General features: G+C 47.5%; 1 protein-coding gene across 10 annotated transcripts in view; it reads left to right on the top strand.

Moving 5' to 3' along the window:
* AAK1 (AP2 associated kinase 1) overlaps positions 1–24372 on the top strand; it is a 128217-nt gene that overhangs the window by 80824 nt on the left and 23021 nt on the right. For 4 of the 10 annotated variants that reach the window (XM_048829187.2, XM_048829185.2, XM_048829186.2 and 1 more), the window contains exons 12-17: positions 513–760; positions 2483–2707; positions 6063–6292; positions 8400–8557; positions 9127–9243; positions 13388–13483. In XM_048829187.2, coding sequence (XP_048685144.2) covers positions 513–760; positions 2483–2707; positions 6063–6292; positions 8400–8557; positions 9127–9243; positions 13388–13483 — 1074 coding nt within the window. Of the gene's footprint in view, positions 1–512; positions 761–2482; positions 2708–6062; positions 6293–8399; positions 8558–9126; positions 9244–13387; positions 13484–23683; positions 23786–24372 lie in introns of all 10 variants that reach the window. The other 6 variants (XM_048829193.2, XM_048829191.2, XM_048829190.2 and 3 more) reach the window with 4 other exon arrangements.

Genomic DNA, 24372 nt, shown 5'->3' with positions numbered 1-24372 from the left:
AGGGGAGAGAAAACCTTTTGTAGTGGTAAACACCCATTTTTTTTCAAGGCTTGTATGTATAAGAACATCTTCTGTATTTTCCACAGTATGCATCCGATGAAGTGAGCTGTAGCTCACAAAAGCTTATGCTCACATAAATTGGTTAGTCTGTAAGGTGTCACAAGTACTCTTTTTTTTTTTTTACTTTGTCAAACGGAATTTTTCACAGGAAACTTCCAAAAACCCTAAATTTCCTGTGAAAATCATTGGTGCTGTCTGACCTGCTCTGAGACTCTAGACAGCCTAGCTGAGAACCTATGGATTTTTGGAACCATTCTATAGCCAGGGATACAATTCCCTATTACATCCCCCTGGGATGCTCCTGAAGAACAATAGGATGCTCCCTCTCTTGAGGACTCTTCTCTCAGGGGAGGCCGAGTGTAAGCATTGTTCCTGGACCCTGCTGGAGCTCTGCCAGGCAGCGGGACCTTTGCATGCTCTGATCTCTACTTACGTTGTCTTTCCCCTCTTAGTGGCAGGCCCTGCTGCTTTGGGTAGTGGCCAGCCCGCCCTTCCTGCAAGCGTTCAGCAGCCTAAAGCACCACCTCCGCAAGCTCAACCACAGCCTGCCCCTCAGCCCCAGCCCAAGCAGCCGCCCGCTCCTCAGCAGGCCCCAGTAGCCCCGTCGCCAGTCCCTTCTACTCAGCCGCAGGCCACCCCTCCGCATCAGCAGCAGCTCTTCCTGAAGCAGCAGCAACAGCAGATGATGCAAGCCCAGCAGGTAAGCATGGCCGCTTCTCCGTGCGTCCAGCGCCCGTGCTAGGCCACGGTGCCACAAGGTGGCAAGTTCAAATGTCTCCAACCTGCTCTCAGCAGAGGCACAAAAGTGTGAGAGGAACGAGGAGGTTTCTTTATTCTCTTTTCGATTGTTAGCAGCTGATGACTCAAGGCACTATCAGGGCCTCATTGGGTTGTGCTGTGTAGCTGAGCGGGGAACAGCCCTGAAGAGTTTACAGGCTAACCAGGCAAAGGGTGGGAGGCAGGATGAGGAACAGAGAGGCAAAGTGAGTTGCCCAGGGTGTCCCAGCACTGACAGAGCTGGGGACGGAACCTAGGTCGTCTGCCGCCGAGGCCAGAGCCCTACCCAACAGACCAGGGAATTCTTAAGCAGGCTGCTTGGAATTAGTGAAGTTGGGACTCTGCCAAAAAAGCGCTGTGATGGTCTTCATGACCTCCAGCGGCAGGACCTTGTCTTGGCCTTATGTGTCACTTTTCCATAGCACGGCGACTGCTGATGCTGCACACTGATTTACTGGTCAATTGATTGCACCATTTTGGGAAAGTCTCTCTTCCAACTAGAGAGATGAGGTAAGTGAGGGAATATCTTTTATTGGACCAACTTCCACTGGTGAGAGAGAGACAACTTTCAAGCCACACACAGTTCGTCTTCTGGTCTGTGTTAAGCACCATGCAAGCTCAAAAGCGTGTGTGTGTCTCTCTCTCTCTCTCACCGACAGAGGTTGGTCCACTAAAAGAGATGACCTCGCCCACCTTGTGTCTCTAACTTCCTGGGACCAACGCGGCTATAACATCACTGGAAGATCTTTCTCAGCCAATCACCCACTTCCGTAACTAGCCAGAAAAAGTTCACCGATAATTCACCGAACAAATCGCATTAGTCCATCTGAACAGTGGGGTGTTTTGATGTACAATTGCCGTCATTCGACCCAGCATGAGAAAAGCACCCATCCGTTGACTCAAGGCTGCTGCTTGCAATCTAAGCAGCTACCGATGGAGTGTTATAGTCCCGTTGGCTTGTCCTTTGGCCAAGCGATATGTGTTTAATTCTACTCTCATACTCTGTGACAAAGTTGCTGTAATTACCCGTGCTATAGACACAGTACGTTTAATGTCAAATGGGGCCCAGTGCAGGTGCAAAACTCCCCATTCAAGACCGGGCCTGACTGCTAAACAGGGGAAGGGATGTTTATGCTGAATATGTCTATACAGAAACTAGACACTTGCAGCTGGCCTGTGCTAGCCAAGTCAGGCTAGCAGGGTTGTTTCAGTGCTATGTAGACTTCGGGGCTAGAGCCCGAGCTCTGGGACCCTGCAAGGTGGGTCCAAGTCCAAGCATCGTGAGCCTGAGTCGGCTGGCACAGGCCAGCTGCAGGCTTTCCTTTGCTGTGTAAGTGTACCCAATATAACCTTCGTATAAGCCTAACGCCTGATTGACACGTGGTCGAGGGAAGCCTTTCTTAAACTTGAACAGGTAGGTGTGTTGACTCAGGGTCCTGCCATGAAGATACCCGCCAAACAAGGAAAGAGGAGACCTTCGTCTCTTTAACATTTGATAAAGGTGGGAAGGAATAGAAAAGGTTTCTACGTTTTAGGGCACAACTCCAGTTTCCTAGTAGCCCTTTGCAGACGGCCTCGAAGTCGTCATGGCTTGTTTTTATTTCCCCAATTGCCGTGGCTCTCCATGTCTGTCACGGCCCTGCAGTACCCAGCGATGCCGCAGCCAGCAGTGTCGCCGTTTCCAGTGATCCAGCAGGGGGCGCCAGCGCAGCAGCAACTGATGCAGAACTATTACCAGCAGCAGCTGATCGCCCAGCAGGCAGCCATGCAGCAGAAGACGGCGGTCGCGGCGGCTCCGCCAAAGCAACAGGCTCCAATGCCGCCCCAGCTGCAGGCTGCAGCCCAGCCCACACCTGGGCAGGAGCAAGTGGTAAGAACCAGCCAGGCCTTGAAAGCGGCGGAGAAGGGAGTGAGTGGTGGGGAGGGGGAGGACTGAAAGTGCAGTATAAGTGCTGCTCCCTGGAGGAACGCTAAGCGCTTCCCGGGCCCAGACCCAGCTCGCGACCTGCCTGGCTAGTTGAGTGGGGGACGTAATCCCGGTTCTGTGTCCCCCAGGATTCAGCCCAGAGGGGTGAGGGAATAAGGCATTCTCAGGAGGCCTCCAACTCCAGTACTTGGTACCAAGCTCTAGCTGTGGGAGCCTGTCTTGCTGCTTCTAAGGTGCTTTCCAAGAGACAGGTTTTGTTTGGGCTTTTCCCGACCAGAGGGTGCTGGATTCTCTGTGGAAACTGCCTCCCAGGTGTGCTGAAGTTTAGAGCGGTGTAGGTTGAGCTGAGAGAAGGGAGGAGAATAACTTTCCCTCTCTCGTACAGAATAGACTTAACCTGCATTAAGTGTCCCTGAATACATACGGCAAAGCTGCTCAACCCTGCATGAGAGGCATCACACGCTTGTCACTGATGTGGGAGGGGGGTGGAACTGCAGCACAGAGATCGATACTGCAAGTCAGGAGAGGAAAGAGGGCCCAGTGAGGAGGGCACAAACCTGGGACTTGGGAAACCTGAGTTCAGTTCCTTGCCCAAGTCGCAGAGAGTGTCTGTGGCACAGCAAATCACTGAAGCTTTCTGTGCCACAGTTTCCCCCTCTGTACGGTAGGGGTAATTGCACGGCCCTGCTTCACAGGAGGGTGTGAGGATACTGTCGTTACAACTTTGTGAGGTAAACCGCTACGACAGCGGGGGGGGGTACTATCTGAGATTAGAGCGGAGCACAGGATTCCTGACTCTTAGCCCCTTGCTCTGAAAATCTGGTTGAACAATGTGCCCCATGAGGAGCCGGCGAAGGGTTTTCCCTACAAGGTCGTCGAGACATGTTTATGCAGAGGTAATGCTAACGTATGGCATAAAACTCATGTGTTCTCTCCTGGAGTGGGCTGACCAAGGTCAGTGGGTAGCGCTGTCCCCCGCAAAATGTGCCAGCATTCGTCTCTGAAGCAAAGATTGTCAAAAGTGACTAGAATTGAGTGCCCAAACGGATGCTTTAGGGACATGGGTGTGGGGGTGTTTTTTTGTTCTTGTATTCTCCCCAGGGGGCAGGTGCTAAACACTCCCTGAAAATCAGTCGACTTTAAGGAGTCGTAGATTGCTAGATTCCAAGGCAGGAAGGCACCATTGTGATCATCTAGTAAACACGGGCCATGAACTTGGGCATCTGCCAACAGAAGCATCCAAAATCAGGAGTCTCTGCTCTAGGAATTCTTTTGGGGCGTTCTCTGGCCTACGTTATACAGGCGGTCAGACTAGATGATCACAGTGGTCCCTTCTGGCCTTTCAATCTATGAATGATTCCACTCCTCTTAGAGGAGTAAATTCCTGAGACTTATTATAGAGCCTTTCTGAAGGTGCCTGGAGATCCTTTGACACAATTCAATTACGTGAAAATCTTAACTTTAATAAAACAATCCAGTGTGAAAATTCCCCCCCATCCCCCAAAAGGCTAAATACACGGCAGTTCCCATTCCTACAGCAACCAGGAAAAAGCATTAAGTGTCTCATTTTAAAAATAAGCAGTGAGACGACATCTCTCTGTAGCAAAAAGAAAAGGAGTACTTGTGGCACCTTAGAGACTAACCAATTTATTTGAGCATAAGCTTTCGTGAGCTACAGCTCACTTCATCCGTAGCAGGCTCTTTCGGCAGAGAATGCCAGGCGTGGCCCTGACAAGGCCTTTTCATGTTGCATAAAGTTTTTTGATATTACGAGCCATGTATGTTTCTGCCGAGATTTCAGTACAGCCCTTCCCTCCCTGAGCACACTGTTTTACTGTGACCTACAGAGAACGACATAAGGTGGGTGCATTGGAAATGGTCAAGACCAACCCATTTCTCACTGTAGTGCAATTCGAGGCTTAAAATGAAGCAGGTGAAGGAAAAGATTGCTCTTGATTGCCTTCCACATGTGACCCTGCAGCAATCAAACTCCATGCTGGGTGTGTGTGGTTTTTTTTTTTTGGTTTTTTTTTTTGCTCCAGAGGGAAATGTCTCTTTCCTGGTTTGAAGATGGACCAAGATGCTGCTGCATACTGGAGCAGAGGCAGAACAGAAATGCCCAGACTTGGGGAATAAAATAGACAGACTTCCCATCTCTTTCCACACTCCAGTTTTTTCCCTTTTTAAAATGGGGATTGAGCTACAGCTGGATCATGAAGTCACGCTTGGCAGGCTGACTTAGAAACCAAGTGGTGACAAATCGGACGATTATTTAACACCACAGTCTTTTTAGTGGGTGTACATGTATATGTATCTCGCAGGAGTGAGGCGGTCAGAAAACGAAACTACTTCTCTGAAACCTTTTGAAGTTCTCATTTCAAAGGCTTCAGAATTGACCCATCCTGTCTTCAATTTTTGTATCGAAAACATTAGGGACTGGCATTACACCCTTGAACCTCCCTATGCAGTTCCTTCCCCTCTGGCTGTTAAGACCTTTCACACACTTTGTTACCCCACTCCCTCCTGTCCAGCCCGCCCTTGTTCCTTGGTCAAGCTCTGTGTACTCTGGTTATGTTTAATAGTGTTGGTTCCTACAGCTGAAGGACAGTTTTGTGTCATGCTGGCTATGTCCTGTATCCTCCCACTGTCTGAGCCACAGAAGATAAGAGCTCACCTCTGCTACCAGCTAATCGAGTTGTTCCTTTTGGCTCAAGTGCTCGGCTGTGGGTTTCAGTGTTGGAGGTTCTGGGTTCTATACTCACTGACAACCTGGGGATGGGGGCTTGAAACATGTGGCTGGCTTGTGTTTTGGAAGAAATTTGTATCCTGAGCTGTGAAGAAACTATTACATCCAAGGTTTCTGTGGAAATCCCATTAAGTCCATGGGGCTCCAACCCCTGTTAAACAGCTAGCACTCACAGATATTTTGCTCCTTAATCCTGTTCCCGCTACAACCTCTAACCCGTCCGCCCAGCCGACAAGACTTTTGGCCTCTCTGGTGAGAATTTTTCTGCCCTGGTTGTGAACCGTTATGCCTCGTTATGTGGCGGCTGCCATTTCTCTTTTAGCAGCACACGCCGAATCCATCTTCCCTCCCAGAGCACCAGCACAGCTAAGGAAAGTGTTGTCACTTGTGATTATGGTTAAATGGGACCGTAATACTGTAGGTCAGTGAGGCTCTTTGAGTTTTCCCCTGTTCCGTTGTGCTGTGTGAGGTCAGGGCCCTGGACTACAGTAATGCTTCAAACACAGCCATTGTTCGTGGATGAGTAGCTTGTACATTTGCTTCCCTTCCTAGAAGCAGGCCCCAATAAGACAACAGCAAAAGCCTCAAACAACACCGCCTTCAGCTGTCCAGGGGCAAAAGCTGGGCTCCCTCACCCCTCCCTCCTCCCCCAAGACTCAGCGTGCGGGACACAGGAGGATTCTGAGCGACGTGACGCACAGCGCGGTTTTCGGGGTCCCGGTCAGCAAATCTACCCAACTCCTGCAGGCGGCTGCTGCTGAGGCCAGCCTCAACAAGTCCAAGTAGGTGGCTGTTAATTTTGTGATTTGGGGGGGGAGATGCTGTTTGTCCAACTGTTGAATGGAATGCCCAGAAAGTGAGATTGAGTCAGCCCATCTGGGAACCCCAGTTTCGTACCTCCCGCCCCTACCATGCCCCAAAGCCTCTTCCTTGCCCAGAGAAGGAGAAAATCCCAACTGCTTCGGCTCTCTCGATGTGCCAAGCAAACTGGGACCCCCGCCCCCGATGGACTACGCGGTGGGCAAGAAGGTTATCAGTAGCTTCTGGATCTTGCTTTGCATGGGACCCCAGCAATCCTTTGACCGACATTATGAACACTGCGCATGCAGCAAAGAATCTGCTCTGTTTCATCCGTACCATCAAACCTGTAAAATCTGGAGGCTGCCACATAGCATGTTGGATACAGTTTTTTATTGCATGTTACAATACAGCATTTCGACAGGGTTCCCTAAGGAAGCGACGTTTGCCTTTTGAGTTATAATTTTTGGTTGAGCCCCCCCATCCTGCAAACCCAGACAAAAATAGACACATGCAAAAGTATACTTGATAGCCTACTCATAAACCTAACAAAGACCTTAACACTGCTTTAATTTACCTACATCTGGAAGTTTCAAATACACAGATACTAACTGACTGATAGAGCCAAGGTTTCTTCATCAGCGGGCCAGGCTGCACTGTTAGGGCAGGGCCAATTACTGCCCCCCGCCTCGGGTTTTCAGGGTGGGGGAGGGCATGTGCAATGGTCTCTGGGGGCCGAACCGGGGCACGGAGGCTGCTGGGAGTGGAAATCTGCCTGGCCGTGGCAGATGTTGGTGCTGGCCCACTGAGGTGAGTCAGGGATGGAGGTGGCCGTGTGGGGCTGGCACAAGCTTCCTGGCATTGCTGCGGGCCCCCCAAATGTTCCTCCGTGCCCCCCATGGTTTGAAAACCTCTGCTCTAAGAGCACAGAGGCCCTAATACGTGTCTGTCTGTCTCCCCGGTGTGAGTAGTACACTAGGCAGGCAGGTCAGACGAACCCAGTCCCTGCATCACTGAACTCTAAATAGAACAGGTGTAGGTGCAAGCCCTGGAGTCCATGGGAGTGCTTGGCTCCCACCGTTTTGTTTACTTTGTTGTTTGCCCGTCTTCCCCAGCCCCTCCGCCCTCACCGCCAGCGCCCACGGTGCAGCTGTCAGATTAATGCCCTGTTGTTCCCTCCCACCCCTTGTTTTGTGGTCTCTCAGCTATTTCCAGGATACCAGATTAATGCCGGTTCTTATGAAGGTTGTCAAGGACCTGGCTGTGACTGGGTTGGGGGACGCGCGTAGTGTGAGTTAAAAGGAAAAGCAACTCGGGCAAAAAGTTCATGGATGTTACGGCCAGAAGGAACCATTATGATCATCTGGGCTGACCACCTCCATTGCAGGGAGTCAGAGTTTAAGGCCGGAAGGGAGGACTAGGTACTCTAGCTGATCTTCTGTATGTCTCAGGCCACCAATACCACTCAGCACCTGCTCACTAAACCCACCGATGGAAACAAGACCGTTAGGAGACTAAACTATTATGTGCCACAGACAGAGAATAGGCAGGATTAAGGTGCACCAATGCTCAAGGCCCCTCAATGGCAGGAAAATGATTAAATGGGATGTACCCAGATGCTGGAGGAGAAGTCAAGAGGCCCCTAAGATCACTGCCGATTTGACCTGGGGGGAAATTTCTTTCCCGACCCCATACATGATTATCAGTGAGACCCTGAGCAAGTGAGCGAGAACCAGCCAGCTGACACCTGAGACAGAGAATGCTCTGTGCCACCGCAGAGCCTGGACCCATCTTGCCCAGTGTCCCATCTCCAGCCGTGGCCATCTCTGATGCTGCATAGGAAGGAGATCAAAAAATTTCCCAGAACACATGGGAGGGGCGGGCAGGGAAAATCCCTTCCTGGCCGCTGCTGGTGGCTGACTGAAGCATGTGCTTTAATAACAAGACATAAACTGGAAGTGAGCCCCAAGGTTGTTGAGCCCCACCACCTACCATCTCAAGCAACCCCTTCATCCAGTTGCGCTCAGAAAATTTCCTGTTGACTTGCCTGGTTACTAACATCCATGTTTTGGTTGCGGGGGATGCTTCTAGGTCTGCATCCACAACACCATCCGGCTCCCCTAGGACCTCGCAGCAGAATGTCTACAACCCACCGGACGTCTCCACGTGGAACCCGTTCGATGACGATAACTTCTCCAAACTCACGGCGGAGGAGCTGCTGAACAAGGACTTTGCAAAACTGAGTGACGGTGAGTTTACCGGAGAGCTTCGGCGTCCGCTAGCGACTGGCGTTGCTCCCTTCTGGACCTGGAAAAGCGGGAATGGCATAACGGTGGGGAGATGACAGTAGCTAGAGGCTTCTGAAATGCTCCAGTTACAGAGAGCTCTCGTGAGCATGAGAACCCGCAGAACTAACCTGTTAACATTGTGCATCCAGTATCTTTGTCTCTTACTGGGCATGTGACCTCCTACACAAGCCCTCCAGGATGCAGTGTTCATCTGCCACCCCAGTCACCTCTGCTCATGCCTTCCTCTCAGTGAGGTCAGGGAGATGACTCAAGGCCTCGGGTAGTGCTCCCCGTGAGTAAGGATGGTAGGCTCTGGCCCTGATGAGCCTACCACGGTATAGCCATTACATTGCTGCATACAGCCCGCAGATGAAGCTACATGGCTTCATGTGCGAATGATGGCTTGCAAGAAGTATGAGTAAATGTTCTGCCGTGGCATTTTTAAAGCTGTTTTAAATTTATAAAAGTAGGTCAGCTTCAAAATGGGAGCCAGCGACCGTCAAGCGTAACCCGACATTCTGGAATTTCAGGTAAACCTCCAGAAAAGCTTGGTAGCTCCACAGAGAACTTGATTCCAGGCTTTCAGCCAGCTCCATCGACAACACAGGCAGATGCTTTCACTTCCTCTTCCTTCACAGCCGGATCAGGTAAGCACGTGAGCGTACCCTGAAAGAGCCTCCTTTCGAGATAATACCAGTGGTCGGTGGCGGTGGCTTTTCTGCAGCCCCCCGGAGGCCCAGATCCATTCGACTGACCTTGTTGCTTCAGACTGTCGCCTCTTTGGGCATCTCAGTAGCAAATACAGGACAGACGTGATATCTTGAGTGAAAAAGGATGGCAGGAGGGACGCATGTACTAAGGCATGCCCTGTGATGGAAGACCTTAGCCTGGGAAACTTGTTTAGTTCATCTCAGTTGGCTAATGGACACAATGAATGGACACCGTGAGGTAGCTCTTCGGGGAAGTTAGACACGGAATAGACTCCTTAAAGTCCATAGGAAAGTCGGAGCCTCTCCCTACTAGCCATCATGGATCATACAGTAGCTGTTCTATACTCAAAGACGTAGTCTGGAACGGTTGGGGTCAGGGGAATTTGTTGGTCAAAACTTGCCTGACTCCTTGAGAGAAATCCGACAGATGTGCCAGGTGATTCCACTTTGAGTGGCTATGATGGGATATAGAACCCTAGAAATACAGGGCTGGAAGGGACCTCAAGAGGCGATCTAGTCCGTCCCCTCCGTGCTGAGGCAGGACTAAATCTACCTATATCATCCCTGAGGGGTGTTTGCCTAACCCTGCCCTTAAAAACCTCCAATGACTGAGATTCCACAACCTCCCATGGTAACCCGTTGCATTGCTTTCATATACGCTACAGAAAGGATGTGGGCAACTTGGAGAGAGAGTCCAGCGGAGGGCAACGAAAATTATCAGGGGGCTGGCGCACATGACCTACGAGGAGAGGCTGGGGGAACTGGTCTTATTTAGTCTGCAGAAGAGAAGAGTGAGGGGGGATTTGATAGCAGCCTTCAACTCCCTGAAGGAGGGTTTTCAAAGAGGATGGAACTCGGCTGTTCTCTGTGGTGGCAGATGACAGAACAAGAAGCAACGATCTCAAGTTGGGGAGGTCTTAGTTGGATATTAGGAAACCATTATTTCACTAGGAGGGTGGTGAAGCACTGGAATGGGTTACCTCGGGAAGTGGTGGAATCTCCATCCTTAGAGGTTTTTAGGGCCCGGCTTGACAAAGTCCTGGCTGGGATGATTTGGTTGGGGTTGGCGCTGCTTTGAGCAGGGGGTTGGACTAGATGACCTCCTGAGGTCTCTTGCAGCCACGGGTGAAAGTAACTTAAAGGACTTAACGGTACTCCAGAGTCCTGAGCAAGGGGCGTGGCCTCAAGGGGAAGAGGCATGGCCTCAACCGGAAGAGGCGGGGCCTTTAAATACCTGGGCCCTTTAAATCACCGCCAGAGCCCTGCCGCCGCTACCCCAGGAGCCCGGCAGCGGGGCATGGGCGGAGATTTAAAGGGCCCGGGGCTCCCCACAGCAGCTGGAGCCTGGGGCCCTTTAAATCACTGGCCTGGGGAAGCTGGTCTGGTCCGGCACGCCGAACCAGACCGTACCGGCTTGCTTTCACCTCTGCTTCCAACCCTAATCTTCTATGATACTTCTAGTTAGGTTAGATATTAGGAAAATCTATCTTTTTTAGATCTCCCTTGCTGCAAATTAAGCCTACCCACAGTGGACATGGATAACAATTGATCACTGTCCTCTTTCTGAAAACCTATTACATATTTGAAGACCTATTCTCCTCCCCTCCCTCCCCCCCTCCCCGCCCCGCACCAGTCTTCTCTTGTCTAGACTGTCAAGGAGGCAAGGCTGACGCCATCATTGTGCCATGGGATGAAGGGAAAAATGCTGATTGCACTTAGCAAAGATAAAGAAAAGTATGTGGGCGGGGAACACCTTTCCCTGCTGCAGAGAAGGAGCACACGGTTGCTTAAGTACAGTATGTAATCTACGTGGTGGATGCAGAAAGTGGGAACTGACGGTATGAGCATGGATTCCACACATCAGCAATTCTTAGGACCTCGTCCTGCAACCACATCTGGGTGCGTAGAGCCTGGTGTGGAGCACCGCTGGGTTCCGCGCGGGCGCCCAAATGGCGGCTGTTGCAGGATCAGGGCCTCGTTAAAATTTGGTTTCTCTTGCTCTCAAGTAAAACCCAACCCAGTTTCTTCAAGCTCAGAAATCTCTGGCTGGATGCTACTGCGCGTCTTGTCACCTTTTTTTCAGCCATGGGGGCACCTGGAAAATACCCACAGCAACCCAAAACAAAATGTTTATCTCAGCATTTCAGCCTCCCGCCCCCCCTCCCCCCGCCCCAGCCTCCGCACTGACCTTTTTACCATTTAAAAACTGGATTTGTTGAGTTAAAACTTCCCCAGGGGTCAGTGAGCTTCCAGGAGAGCAGGCAGTCATTCTGCATCGTAAATTAGCTGTGAGCATGTGTAATGTGCTAATCAGAGAACTGGGCTATGGGGCTGGGTCAGATTTTAGATCACCCTAGAATCTTAATTACTCAGAAGGAGAAAATGAAGAAATCCATTTTAAGATGACTTCTAAATATAAGTGGAACTTAGAGAAGCTTACAATAGAGCTCAGTAGCTTTGCAGTGGCTTGTACCTGCTAGCTAGAGAGCTGTGGAAGCTTTAGTGAGTTAACGTTCCCTAGCCACTCGACACAACATGGGTCAGATTTGCTGCTGGTGTCCATTCCATCAGTGTCGCTGGATCGACTTTAACAGAGATACCAACTGAGGTGCTGGTCCTCTAACACACATCCGATAAGGCCTTGTCATTCCAGGTACAAAGTGTCCTTAATTCCCATTGGGCCACAAGTTTCTAGACCTTTTTCCCATAACGCTGTAGCTTGCTCAGCCCTCTGAACGCAAGTATGAGTGGAATATTCTCCCACTTTGAAGGGTTGGGAGGTGTTGGCTCAACGTTTTCTCTACAGCAGTGGTTCCAACTGTGGTCCACCGCTTGTGCAGGGAAAGCCCCTGGCGCGCCGGGCCGGTTTGTTTACGTGCCGCGTCCGCAGGTTCAGCCGATCGCGGCTCCCACTGACTGCGGTTTGCCGCTCCAGGCCAATGGGGGCTGCAGGAAGGGCGGCCAGCACATCCCTCGGCCCGCGCCGCTTCCCGCAGTCCCCATTGGCCTGGAGCGACGAGCCACGGCCAGTGGGAGCTGCGATTGGCCGAACCTGCGGACGCGGCAGGTAAACAAACCGGCCCAGCGTGCCAGGGGCTTTCCTTGAACAAGTGGTGGACCACGGTTGAGAATCACTGCTCTACAGCATTGGAAATTCTTTGCTGAAAAGTGTTATGAACAAGCTTAGTATTAATATTACAAGAGGAAGCAGGGTCTTGTGGGTAAGGCACTGAACAGGGACTCAGGAGACCTTGGTTTAATTCCCATCTCTGCTGCTGCGCAGATATTGGGCGATTTTTTCTTTCTTTACTTCATTTCCTCCATCAGTACAACTTGGATAATAACTTCCCTTCTCCCACCTTTTCGTCTTCTAGCTACACAACGTAAGCTCTTCAGGAGAGAAACTCTCCTCAGTTTGTACAGCCCTGATCTGGGCTACTACAATACAAATAAATAACTGGCATTGTTCTGTGGATCTCTTTGGCTTTTGTGCTCTGTAAGGTTTCCTGCCTCATAGACTCTTCCCTGCACTAAGATCTGTTTTGTTTGGGGCATGCCTCACAGAAGTTTTTGTTGGTGCTTCCTCAGGGATTGGAAACTTCCATCTCTTCTCCTCCTTCTTTCCTCTTAAGTGTGCGCGAAAGAGGGCTTGCGTTTGTCAGCACGTCTGTACTGAGAGGTACATGATGCCTAATAGGGTGGATTCTGGGGCGGGAGCAGTCAGGTTCAATGGTTTTGGCACTGGATTGGGGTTCAGCAGAGTAGGGTTCTATTCCTAGCTCCGATGCTGGGTGACCTTGGGCAAGTCGCTTCATCGCTCTGTGCCTCAGTTTCCCCACCTGTGAAATGGGAATAATAGCTCTTTTGTAAAGCACTTCGAGATGTATGAATTAAAAGCGCAATGGATCTGCTCCATGGAGGTCTTATTACTAACTTTTTCCATAACCAAATAAGCTGGTTTCCCCAGGCCTGGTTTTAAATCTGTTAAGATCTATCTGTGTCTCAGCACTGCACCTTCTCTGCTTGACATTTTTTTGCCTTTTCTTTCTCTCTCTCCTCTTGTTTCTTGCTGCCTCTCCAGCTGAAAAAACAAGAGACATTCTGAGTCTGGACACTAGCCCTCCACTTCTGGCTATGCCTGATCCTTTCATTCCTCTTCAGTTATCCGACACACCAGGTAACCAGAACAGAATGTGGTGTTTAATATAAATATTTGTCACTTTCAGATTTATGCCTTGGGAAACTTGAAAATTGGGGCCGATATCAAAAGCCTGCAGGATGTATTGAATGACAGATGCTCCTCACCTTTTGGTAATTAGCCCTGCTGGGTGGGTGTAGGTGTTGGGGGATGGATATACAATGGAGTAGTGATTCCTGATTCAATCCTTGGGTGCTATTGAGATATTACTACTACTAACGGAATTTTTCTCTATAATGTACGTAAGGGTTCAGTGTGTACAATAATTTAAAGAATACTCGGGTATTTAGTCATACTTTCTAAGGCTATTTTAGATCAGTCTCAGACTTCTAGGTATTAAACTTGGAACCTTCGCCACGAGACGGTTGATTCCTTTTGGCTCATTGGTTAGCACTAGATCTGCTGTACAAATGTGCCCCTTGGTCGCTGTGTAACCCACTGGTCAGTCTGGATTCTAGATCCCTGTCTCTGCCCAACCCACAGAGGATGTGAGGCTGCAGTGCCCAACTACAGACCCTGGCCCTACAGCTCAAGCTATGGCAGCTCATGCTTTTGGGTCACTTTCAGGGCTTAAATTTTGGGCCATGCAACCTTAATGCAGCAACAGAAATAGATACTTTCCCAAATCCTGCCTCCCCTAAATGAGCGCACGTCAAGAGTTGATACCCCATTCTATTAGGGGATCCCCTTGCGTTTTCCTTTTTTTCCAAACGCTATTGGAAGCATTTTGCTTTCTTGGCCTGTCAGCCTGAAGCAGTGGCAAAACTCCCTGCCCAGTACGCACAACACAAATGGCAGGGGCTAGCATGCTGAGCCAGCTCTTTTTTCATATTGCGTATTGAATTTCCGTGCAGCAAGCAGCATTGGTAGACTTGGCTCCAGGCAGCTCTTAAGCCTCTTTATAGAAACCATTACGAGGAAATTGCCTTCCAACCCTGCCCTTGGGTGACGATAATCAGAGGAGGTAGTTTCTGATCTGTTGGATTGTGCTAGCCCCATATATGGCAAATATTTAAAGCTACAGCCCACAACTGCCTTCACTAATCCATTGCATGCACGTATGAAGTTATAGGTGTAAGTGTTTGCAGGATGCATGCTCCAGTCTGCAGCTGGTGCTCAAGCTCCTGGAACAGTTACCTTCCGACGGCAGGTTTCAGAGTAACAGCCATGTTAGTCTGTACTCGCAAAAAGAAAAGGAGGACTTGTGGCACCTTAGAGACTAACCAATTTATTTGAGCATAAGCTTTCATGAGCTACAGCTCACTTCATCGGATGCATGAGGGCAGTGACTTCTTCTCTCTGACTTAGATGGCAAATGTGCCTAGGTCACATGTTTCTGGAATTTTTTTTTCTAACCGCTTCTGGCACACACTCGTCCTGCGATTTGAAAATGGAGATGGCTACCCGTGTCTCTAAAGTCAGCAGTGAAGAGTATTCTGGAATTGAACTTGGCTGATAACTTCCATCGATCCATCAGGCAGGACATGCCTTGCTTGCTCTCCCATACCTGTATTGCCTCTGCAGTACTTCCTGCAAACACACGTCTGCTAAGTAAGCATAGGTGGCTCAGGCACAAGGGGAGTGGATACATCTAGCTGGAAGACAACCATTTTATAGAGTCCCTTGTGCCAAGAGGAGCCAGACTTGCGCTACCTGTAGGCATCTGTTTGTGTTATAAATATCTTTAAATGTGCATGGACAAATTGCTTTAGAAACTCCTTATTTGACTGTAAGAGATTCTGGTTACATACTTTGTACTGTGTTCGTTTAACTTCTCTGGTGAGGGTCAGTTGCAGAGCACAGCCACTTGATAAATATTTGCTTTAAATTAATGTCTGCTAAATTTTTTTCCAAAAGGGGTGGGAAGGAGGGAGAGTACAACAAGTATTGGCCAGCTGTAGAATATTTGTTTTAACCACCTTGCTTCCTTGGCCCGTCAGTCGATTTTGGTCAGAGGCCTTCGGCACTAAAAGCATGAGCCTCTTCCATTGGTGCTGCAGGAATAACTCTCTTAGGGTCTGTCTTCACTGCAGACTTCGCTGCTTCTTCAGATGTTGCCCCTAATCCCCCTCCCATTCACACCACAAACTCTCTCCCCTGAGTTGGGTGGTGCTTTAAACCCAAACTAGCTGGCCAGGCTGATGTCTACACTGTATCTGGGAATGAGCGTCCCAGCCCAAGTCCACAGACTTGTGTTGGTGGGGCTCATGTTGCGTACACCTGTGGCTTGGGTCTGGGGGTGGGGAGGGCTTGACAACACCAGCCCAAGCCACGACATCTCCTCAATATTTATGTAGCTATTCTAAGTGTGCTAGCCCGAGTTTGTGGACCTGGGCTGGGAGCTCTGCTCCCAGATGCAGTGTAGACATAGCCGCTGAGGGTTAGAGTCCGGGTCCTGCTTTCACGTGGGCTGGAATGAGCGCACTTTGCAGTGAGGATGTAGGCTAAGCTGCTTGAGTCCTTATAGTCCCCCAACGCTTTCCTGCAATTTTTCTGTGTTCCCGGAAGGACAGACCAGTTCTCCCACAATTCACTGGGAAAGAATCCCAGAGTGGCTCAGTCTCTCTCTCTCTCTCTCTCACACACACACACACACACACACACACACACACACACACACACACACACACACACACACACACACACACACGCAGCAACTGGGAGGATCAAGTAGGGCTTTACAGCGCAGCTGCTCCCACCTGGGCTCGGTTAACTCGGATTCTGATCATCTGAGTTAACCCTGCAGTGAAGAGAGAGCCTTAGACAGCCAATATAATGTACTCTTATCTTCTCTCACAGATCAGCCCCGGAGATACAGTCTCCTAGTGGCACGGTTTTGTTTTCATTTCAATAACTTAACATTAAGAATGTTACCTCAAATTAGGAATAGTTCTAGGGAAAATGGGGAACTGTGTCCAATGGAGAAACTGAGATAAAAATTAAAGCAACAGTCCAGTGGAAATTGGATTTGCTTTAACACATCCCTTTTTATTCTGCGCAATCACTAATGGAAATGTAACTGGTAAGAGAGGCTGGCAAGCGAGGTATAAAAATAAGCAAAACATCTGTTAAAATACTGGAAAATGAAATATTCATGCCGAAAACGTTTTTCTTTGTGCCTGTCTCGGAAAGTGAGCCAAGTTTTTCTTAATAAGCTTATTCTAGGCTTCACTGCTGATTAATCATAATGGAGCGGTTGATCAGAATGCTAATTTTTCTGCTGTGTGTGGCTGTTCGATTCCTATCAGTACAAATCTAGCTTACAGTGAACAAGTAGCCACTGTATTATTGGAAGTGAATTTTTGCACAAGAGAGTCTGGAAGCCATAAATTAAACTGAGTTATGGAACTTGAAGGCAGATTTTGCTTCGTTTGGGGAAAAAAGAAAAAATCCTCTTCTGCGCAATAACCTTACATCGTTTTTTTACATGTGACCTGTATATACAGTTTGAGTTTATGCATCTTTCTCTTTTGCTAACAGTCAGTTCCAAAACAGCCCTTGAGACTCGCTTTCGCAAAGTACTTATGCACATGCTTGATTTTAAGCATGTGAACAGTCAAGTTCTTTGCTGAATAGGGACAAAATTCTGGGCAGGCTTTAAATGTAAGCACCTGAATGGGGGCCTTAGTTCCGTAGTCACACAATATTCGGGCATATTGGCATGTTTACCCATATCTTTACTGAAGGCACAAAACCAGATGTACAAGCGTTTATGAATATGTGAAATAGGAGGCTACTGAAGTACTTCTCCAAATTTTGTTGGTTTGTTGTTTTCCCCTTTCTGTCTAGTTTCCCCCCTCCCCTGCAATTTTGGCACTGAAAAAAGGGTAAGAGGGGAGTGCTGGCATGTGAGGGGAAACAGGAACTGATAAAATGGAAACTGAAGACTTTTGGGGTTTCTTGTTTGTCATCAAAAGAGTGAAAAAATTCCAAGGGAACAAAATGGGTTTTTTTTGTTTGTTTGTTTTTTTTAAGGCTACTTTTCATTGCAAGGGAGGGCAGTGGTTTGAACAAAACATTTTGACCGGTCGCAGTGATCGGTGTAAGAGATTCAATGTCTCGGGTCACACTGACCCAATCCAAGCTACAGTAATTCAGGACTGAAATACACAGTCACCTGGTTATCAGTGGTCTCTTGCGGGCATGAATGGGACTAAAAATTTAGGCAGGGTAATTGTTAGTCACAGGCATGGGTTGAATCGAATTTCTCCTCCAAAATTAATTTACCACCCCCAGCCATGCTGTACTGGCAGGGATCCTGGCTTATTTTCTCCTTCCTCTGTGGAGTTGAATGATCTGTTAGGGTCAGGTCAGTGGTTACAGTAGATTGAAACAAGAGGGAGAGTTCCCAAGGAACAGTCCAGGTGGAGAGAGCAGGGGTAGCATACCTGTGCTTACAGAAGAGAAGGGGGAGCTGCACTTCCCTCCTTCCCCCCCCCCCAATTATTCTATGCCTGGTTGACTTCTTAGGACTCCAGGATAGTGGGCATTGATGGACCTCAGCTTTATCTTCCATCACTGTGCCCCTCTTAAGTACCCTCTATCCTGGGAATAGAAGAGAACTGTCCATCCATGAAGGATAATGTGTCTGTCTGCATAGCTTTAATTTCATACAATAACTCCTCCCTGCCCCCCAAATGACACCAAACCAAATTCTGCCCTTAGATACATATTTATAGTAATGCCTACAGGCCTCAACTGCTACCAGGGTTCTGTTATACCAGGTACTATAGAAGACCTAGTAGGAGAAAGTCCCTGCCCCAAAGAGCTTACAGTCTAAATAGGCAAGAGTGGTAGGGGAAAAGTAGGCAGAGAGAGAGAATACATGTGCCATCTGTGTCCATGAGCAGAATGGATCCTCAACGTTAATTAAGATTCCCAACAAGTAGCGTTGCTTTTTCAAGAGAAATTACCTATTGTACATCTCTTGGAGGCTTACAACTAACTCTTTCAAATAAGCAGGCAGGCTCTCTTCCCTGACTTTATTTTCTTATCCCAAGAGGTGCGTCAAAGCAACAGTATCACCGTGGCGATCAGCACTGTTCGGAGACGATACAGCCAGCTAGCAGCTGAAGAGCAGTTGCGTCCTGCCAACCCCAGTGTGGGGGAAAAATCCAGAGTTGTGCACGCCCATGCACAAAATCAGGATTGGCTTTAAAATCATGAGCTTTTTAAACAACAACAAATGTTGGGTTCTTCTTATTTGCTCTCTAGGTTTTGAACCTTGAGTTGAGACCTGCAATGACAAGACTCCAGGAGCTTGAAAAAATGCCAAGAATCGTGAGACTTGCTAGAGTTGGCAAACCTGGAGCCAAAAGCATAGGGAGCGGCCTTTCAAAGCTGCTTAAAGCCTTATCTAAACACAGGTGTGGTAGTGGTACGAGAAGGGAGTACAACCACCCTAGTTTGGGCAGTTACTCTTGTATAAAGATGCTTTCTATTGGTACAGTTTATTTCCCCCTTCCTCTATGGGAATAGGCTGTATTGATGTAAAGCACCTTCATACTGGTGTAAGCGCATCTACACTGCGGTTGTACCAGTGTAACTATTCTAGTAGAGAAATTGCGCTCCCACCCGACATAGTTTATATCAGTACAAACACTGTGTAGGTCAGGCTTAAGGGACTTGGCTGCTCAGTTCTCATTAAAAGCTTAGTGACCTGTACTAAGCCCCCTAGGAGACTGAAAAAACCCACCTTCCATAGCTAAGGACCCGCTTCCTATTTATTACACATCACTCTGCTAATTTCTTACAACATAAAATCTTTTTTTTAAAAAAAAATCACTGAATTTCTCTTTTTTTGTTCTGTAATATTATATATTCAGGACTGCAGAAACTCCATGAAGAGCATTAAAGTCCAGGCCCATCCTTTGATTAGTCAGAGCCTTCTGAGGCTGAAGCATCAGAAGTTTTCCTTTCATCTTTAATACTTGATTGATCAATAGGAAGAAATCTTCCTGAGTGACTACTCTACATATACTTCAGTTATTCCCTCACCCCGCGGTGTCACAGTTGACTTGGCAGGATTTTTACCACCTTGTTTTTCTTTCTCAGTTGACACCAGAAGGAAAGGTCTGTGCTCTATTGAATTGTATTTCGTTTTGCTTTTTCCCCATGGTACAAGAGTGAGTAACGTTCCTGTAGCGTGCAGTGCCCGGCTGTAGAGATTTTGGCTTTGAGATGTTGCAGCCTGATTGTTCAGAGTGGTATTGAACTATCGTGGACCATAGTAGAGAAGTGTGGTGCGGTTTGGTTTGGTTTGGTTTTTCTTCCTTCCCTGCTTAATTTGAAATTCTCTTAGGAATCCTCCTTTACTCTCTTCCTAATGGACTGTTCTGCTTAAAGGCCCATCAGCCCCTCTAATTCCTAGGGCTTTGTAACCACACTCTTTAAACTCACTGCTTGGCCAGGACATTCCAGGGTCATAGTACCAAACATGGATGCAATTTACGAGCCTGAAAAAGATTTTGCCTTCAGCAGTTGCAGATGGGGAAAATCCCTGATTCATGCCAATGGACTAACTGCAGACCTGAAGTACCCGATTTGCATTCACGTGATAGGATATGGATTTGGGGACACAGGCCAAATTAGGTGTGCTTAACCGCTAACACCGTTCGCTTGTCAGTTCGAGTTGTGCAGTTGTTCAAGGATATCCTTAGTAGATCACACGTCAGCGCTCGAACCTGAGAAGTGAAAACAGGCACAGATGGACTGTAGCATGTTAGCTACACTAGTGCAAGCTGTGTTGGAAAGATCCCCATTAAATTTTCAGCTACGCTATAAAAACCTGAATTTAACATAGAGCTTGCGATAATGAGCCTTGATTCTGTAACACAAATTTCAGTGACTTCAGTTTTCGCATTAAACTTGCTATTATTCATGTAACGTAACTTACCTTTTTAGTCCCTTAGTATAAGAATATGTTTAACTAAACCTTTAGAACAAACGTTTTAGTTACTTATTTAAAGTTTCATCAGATTTTAAATAGATTTCCCCCCTCTTATGTTTCACAGATTTAGGGGCAGATTTTTCCAAAGCACAGATGGCAGAGATAATAAACTCCCTCTGAAAGTCAGCAGGAGTTGGGTGCCTGACTGCTGTTTTGTAGCTTTGAAAATCTCTCCCTTATTTATCTTCTGGGAGAAGATTTTATTGTTTAGGAGAATAACGGATCTGTCAAATAGCCTAAAGAAAACTGGGGTTATAGAATCCATCCCATGCAATATAATGGAAGATGCAGCTAGCACTAAGCATTGTGTGTTTGTGTTTGGCAATTGATTTGTCACATCACACGTGGAACCCAAGACATATATGGAAGGCTTGATGATGAGGATGAAATTTGCTTACCCAAGAAGCAGCCGCCTTAATTTATGTGGAAGACCGTGTGTACTTTGGCTACCGTGTTGGTACAGATAATGGAATGGGGCCCTGAGATCTCCATCGTAACTTTTTCCCCACAAATGCTGCTTCATGCACAATGGTCTTTTCAATTTCAGCTTAGTTATCTGACAACGCTGGTCTCGGCTCCGACCAATAAGTGACCTCAGTTCCGCTCCAATGAAGTAACTTTCCTGACTGAAATAAAAACTAGCATTTAGCTTGAATTATTTTATTCCTTGGACGGAGAGCAGCTCAGTATAACTAGAGAGGCTAAAAGAGCAGGGAGCTCTGCCTTTCGAGGCACACCTACCCTTGAACTGCAGCTGCCTAAGATCAGTGCATGGGAAGTAGTCTAGGCTAAAACATTTCCTTCTGTTACGGTGTTTTTCTTTGGCGTCTGTGGTCAAAAATGCATGCTGGTGAAGTTACTCTGAAGAGTTTGAATTCACGAACCGTTTTGTGCCGAGTGATCTTGATGTCAAGAAGCTAATCTTGTGGTTTATTCATAAGCATGTTTTAAAGAAACTGCCCTAATCTAACTGTCTGAGAGAAGCACCTCTTTAATAGAGCAGCGCTTCCTGCCGCTTAAAGCGGAACCATAGATCAGTGTACACAGGGGTCACTGAGCACTTTCTAAGCAGCCCTCACTCTGTCCCCAAGCTGCAGGTATTGGCTTTCACCGGTACTATTACCATGCTTTATCTCACAATCCGTACGTTTAGGACCGAGTACAACATAAAATAGAAACTCTGGGTGGGGCTGTTCAAATGCACCCACGTGCTTGAAAGCTACTGAGTCACTTGGGAGCTTTCGAAAAATCTCCCTCTGTATAGATTTTCAATTAGAACAAACAGGACACTGCAGTCCTGGTGAACTTCCTTTCCCTGCTCCCTACCCTGTATGTGTTTTGTCTAGCTCAGATTGTAAGCTCTACTCTGAAGGGATGTAGTCCTCTTTAAAAGCGTGTCCAGTGCTAAGTTCTTATGACTGCTAAGTGACCATGCTGACCGTTAAAAGTTGGCAATGAAAGAAACAGGAAATTAAAAACAGGCAACAAATTATGGCAAAGAACCACTGAAGTTTCTCATCAAATTTACATGGAAAATTTTAAAACCGGATGGGGCTGTGGAGAAGATGGGGATAGGGAAAGGTGGTTGGTGTTTTTTTTTTGTTTTTTTTTTTTCATTGAAAAAACCCCAGTTTTTGTTTGAAAAATGTTGTCCGGCTCTCTCCAACTCCAAGCGTTCTCTCAGGAGACAGCTACCCAGTGACTAGAAACTCACCAACACTCTCATCCCACAATAATCCACAGAAGATGTTGCAGTGAGTCAGTTCGTGATTGCATGTCTGCTAAAATTATTGCCATATGGCTGACCAGAGAGAGAGCCTTTTGCATGTGAAGATTAAATGGATGATCCCTTTTGAGGTCAGGGGGCGGAAATGAAGGAGGAACACATTTCATAAAGAAACATGAGGGTGGAGCAGAGATGCATGTAAGAGGTCGGGGTGGTGGTGAAGGAGAATGGTTTCAAACAATCAAGGTTGCTTTCAGAAAGTTTGGGTGTCCAACTAGAGACCCTCTGCAAAGGGCTGAGTTTCAGAGGGCAGAGGTTCAAATCTTCTGGAATCAGGCCCCGGGAAGGCAGGTCTCAAATATGAATAACTAAAATTACAGATCTATTTTTAAAAGTACCAAACTTTGTAATTTTTTTAACTCTTGTGCTCTGTAAGGCTTGTACAGTGATTAAGAAAATGAGCCGAATTTTATGGGGAATGTAAAAGCTAAAATGAGAAATGGGGCCCAAACCAAACTCCCGAATCTGAACACCACAAAAGGGGCCTGATCCATAATTCTCCACAGTTGTGTGTGTGCCAGGTTGATTGCTAGGTAAATGCAACTGAAGCCAGCTTTACTGTCTGCCCATGCTAACCAGTTACCTTAGCCCTGCCTCTGGCAGTTGCCAAAACGCAGTATTATTCAGCAGTGGAAATAATAGGCATGCCATTGCCGAGAACTCGACATCTGATTTAAAATTTATTTGGTATCTGGAAAAAAAATTATTGGTGACTGGACAGCTGTATAAACCAACGTTAGATCTGTGAGCCTTGGCTTTGTAGTGTTTTTAATAATTTTATTTAGCTACCTAAGGCATTTGTGTATGCAGTTCTCGTAATAATTAATGGAAATAGTATGCCTAACTCCCTTGGGTGGGTTTGAAGATCTGTGTCCTTTTTTCTTTTTATATGACGATTCTAATATAACCAAATACCTTTCTAATATAGGAACAGTTAGGGGAGCTTTAAACTGTTTCACAGTTCATGGATTTATAGATTTTTTTTTTTTTTTTTTTTTTTTATGCTTGGTTTGTGGGTTGTTTTTTTTGTTTGTTATGGTGACTTTCTGGAGGCGACAACCTGGTATTCGAGAGCAAGGTGGTGGGGGTTAGAACACCTGCTCTTCCACTGAATTGTTGTGTGACCTTGGTCACTTAGGGCCCTGAGTTCAGTGAAGTACTTAAGCACATGCTTACGTACTCACTGAATTAGGGCCTTAACCTCTGTAGGTGTCCCTTCAGCTAGAAGTAAAATGGATCAGTTAGATACTTCTGTGAAGTGCTTTGAGATCCTTGTTTGGAGGGCGCTGTGTAAGTTTCTCCTGCGTAGAGCCATGCTAATATGAACCAACAGAGTGTAATGTGAGATGATTGGTTCCTCAGATGAGCAGCTGTTTAACGTCTTTGCTTTTATTTCCCTTTTTTGCTTTTTCTGCTTCCTTTCTTCCTTTTCTGCTTAACCCAGAAAAACTGATTGAGGGTCTCAAATCTCCTGAGACTGCGCTTCTGCTCCCTGATATCCTGCCTCTAGCTGACCCCTTCGGTTGCACCTCTGATGCTGTGAATGGTAAAATAACAAACTGTAATTTGTGTGGCATGTTCTGCTCCTGCCCGTTTACACGACAACTGCGCATGTTTATGCTGCTGGGCTAGGATAGGTGAGAGGTAGGCCTGCAGCCATCACAAAACACACCTTGCTTAGAAGAGAGTATGTGCAAAGGGCCGAATTTGCCTCTCAAGGCACCGTGCCCCTTGACTCCAGGGGGAGTCACAGCTGAATAGCTCAGCACTGCTTTAAACTCTTGAGGTTTACCCTATTGTCCTCAATAATGTGGCAGAGCTGTGACAGTGTGGTGTTTGGGGAGGGGGTTCTTTGAGCCCCGTGTAGAGGGAGGATGGTGTGCTGGGTGAGGGGAATGGATGTAGGGACGCTATCGAAGATGGGTGGTTAGGGAACTAGCCTTGGATTCGGGAGATCTGCGTTCAAGTCCCTGCCCTGCCACAGAGTTCTTTGTGACCTAGGGCAAGTCACTTAGCCTCTCTGGGTCTCAGTTTCCCATCTGTAATATGAGAATAATACCACTGCCCTACTTCAAGGAGCATGGGAGGATAAATACATTTAAAGGTTGAGAGGCACTCGGATACTTAGGTGTT

The sequence above is a fragment of the Caretta caretta genome, chromosome 26 (genome assembly GCF_965140235.1).
Source record: "Caretta caretta isolate rCarCar2 chromosome 26, rCarCar1.hap1, whole genome shotgun sequence".
Taxonomy (NCBI): domain Eukaryota; kingdom Metazoa; phylum Chordata; order Testudines; family Cheloniidae; genus Caretta; species Caretta caretta.
Note: the sequence above shows the minus strand (reverse complement) of the source record. Positions and strands in the feature narration are given on the sequence as shown.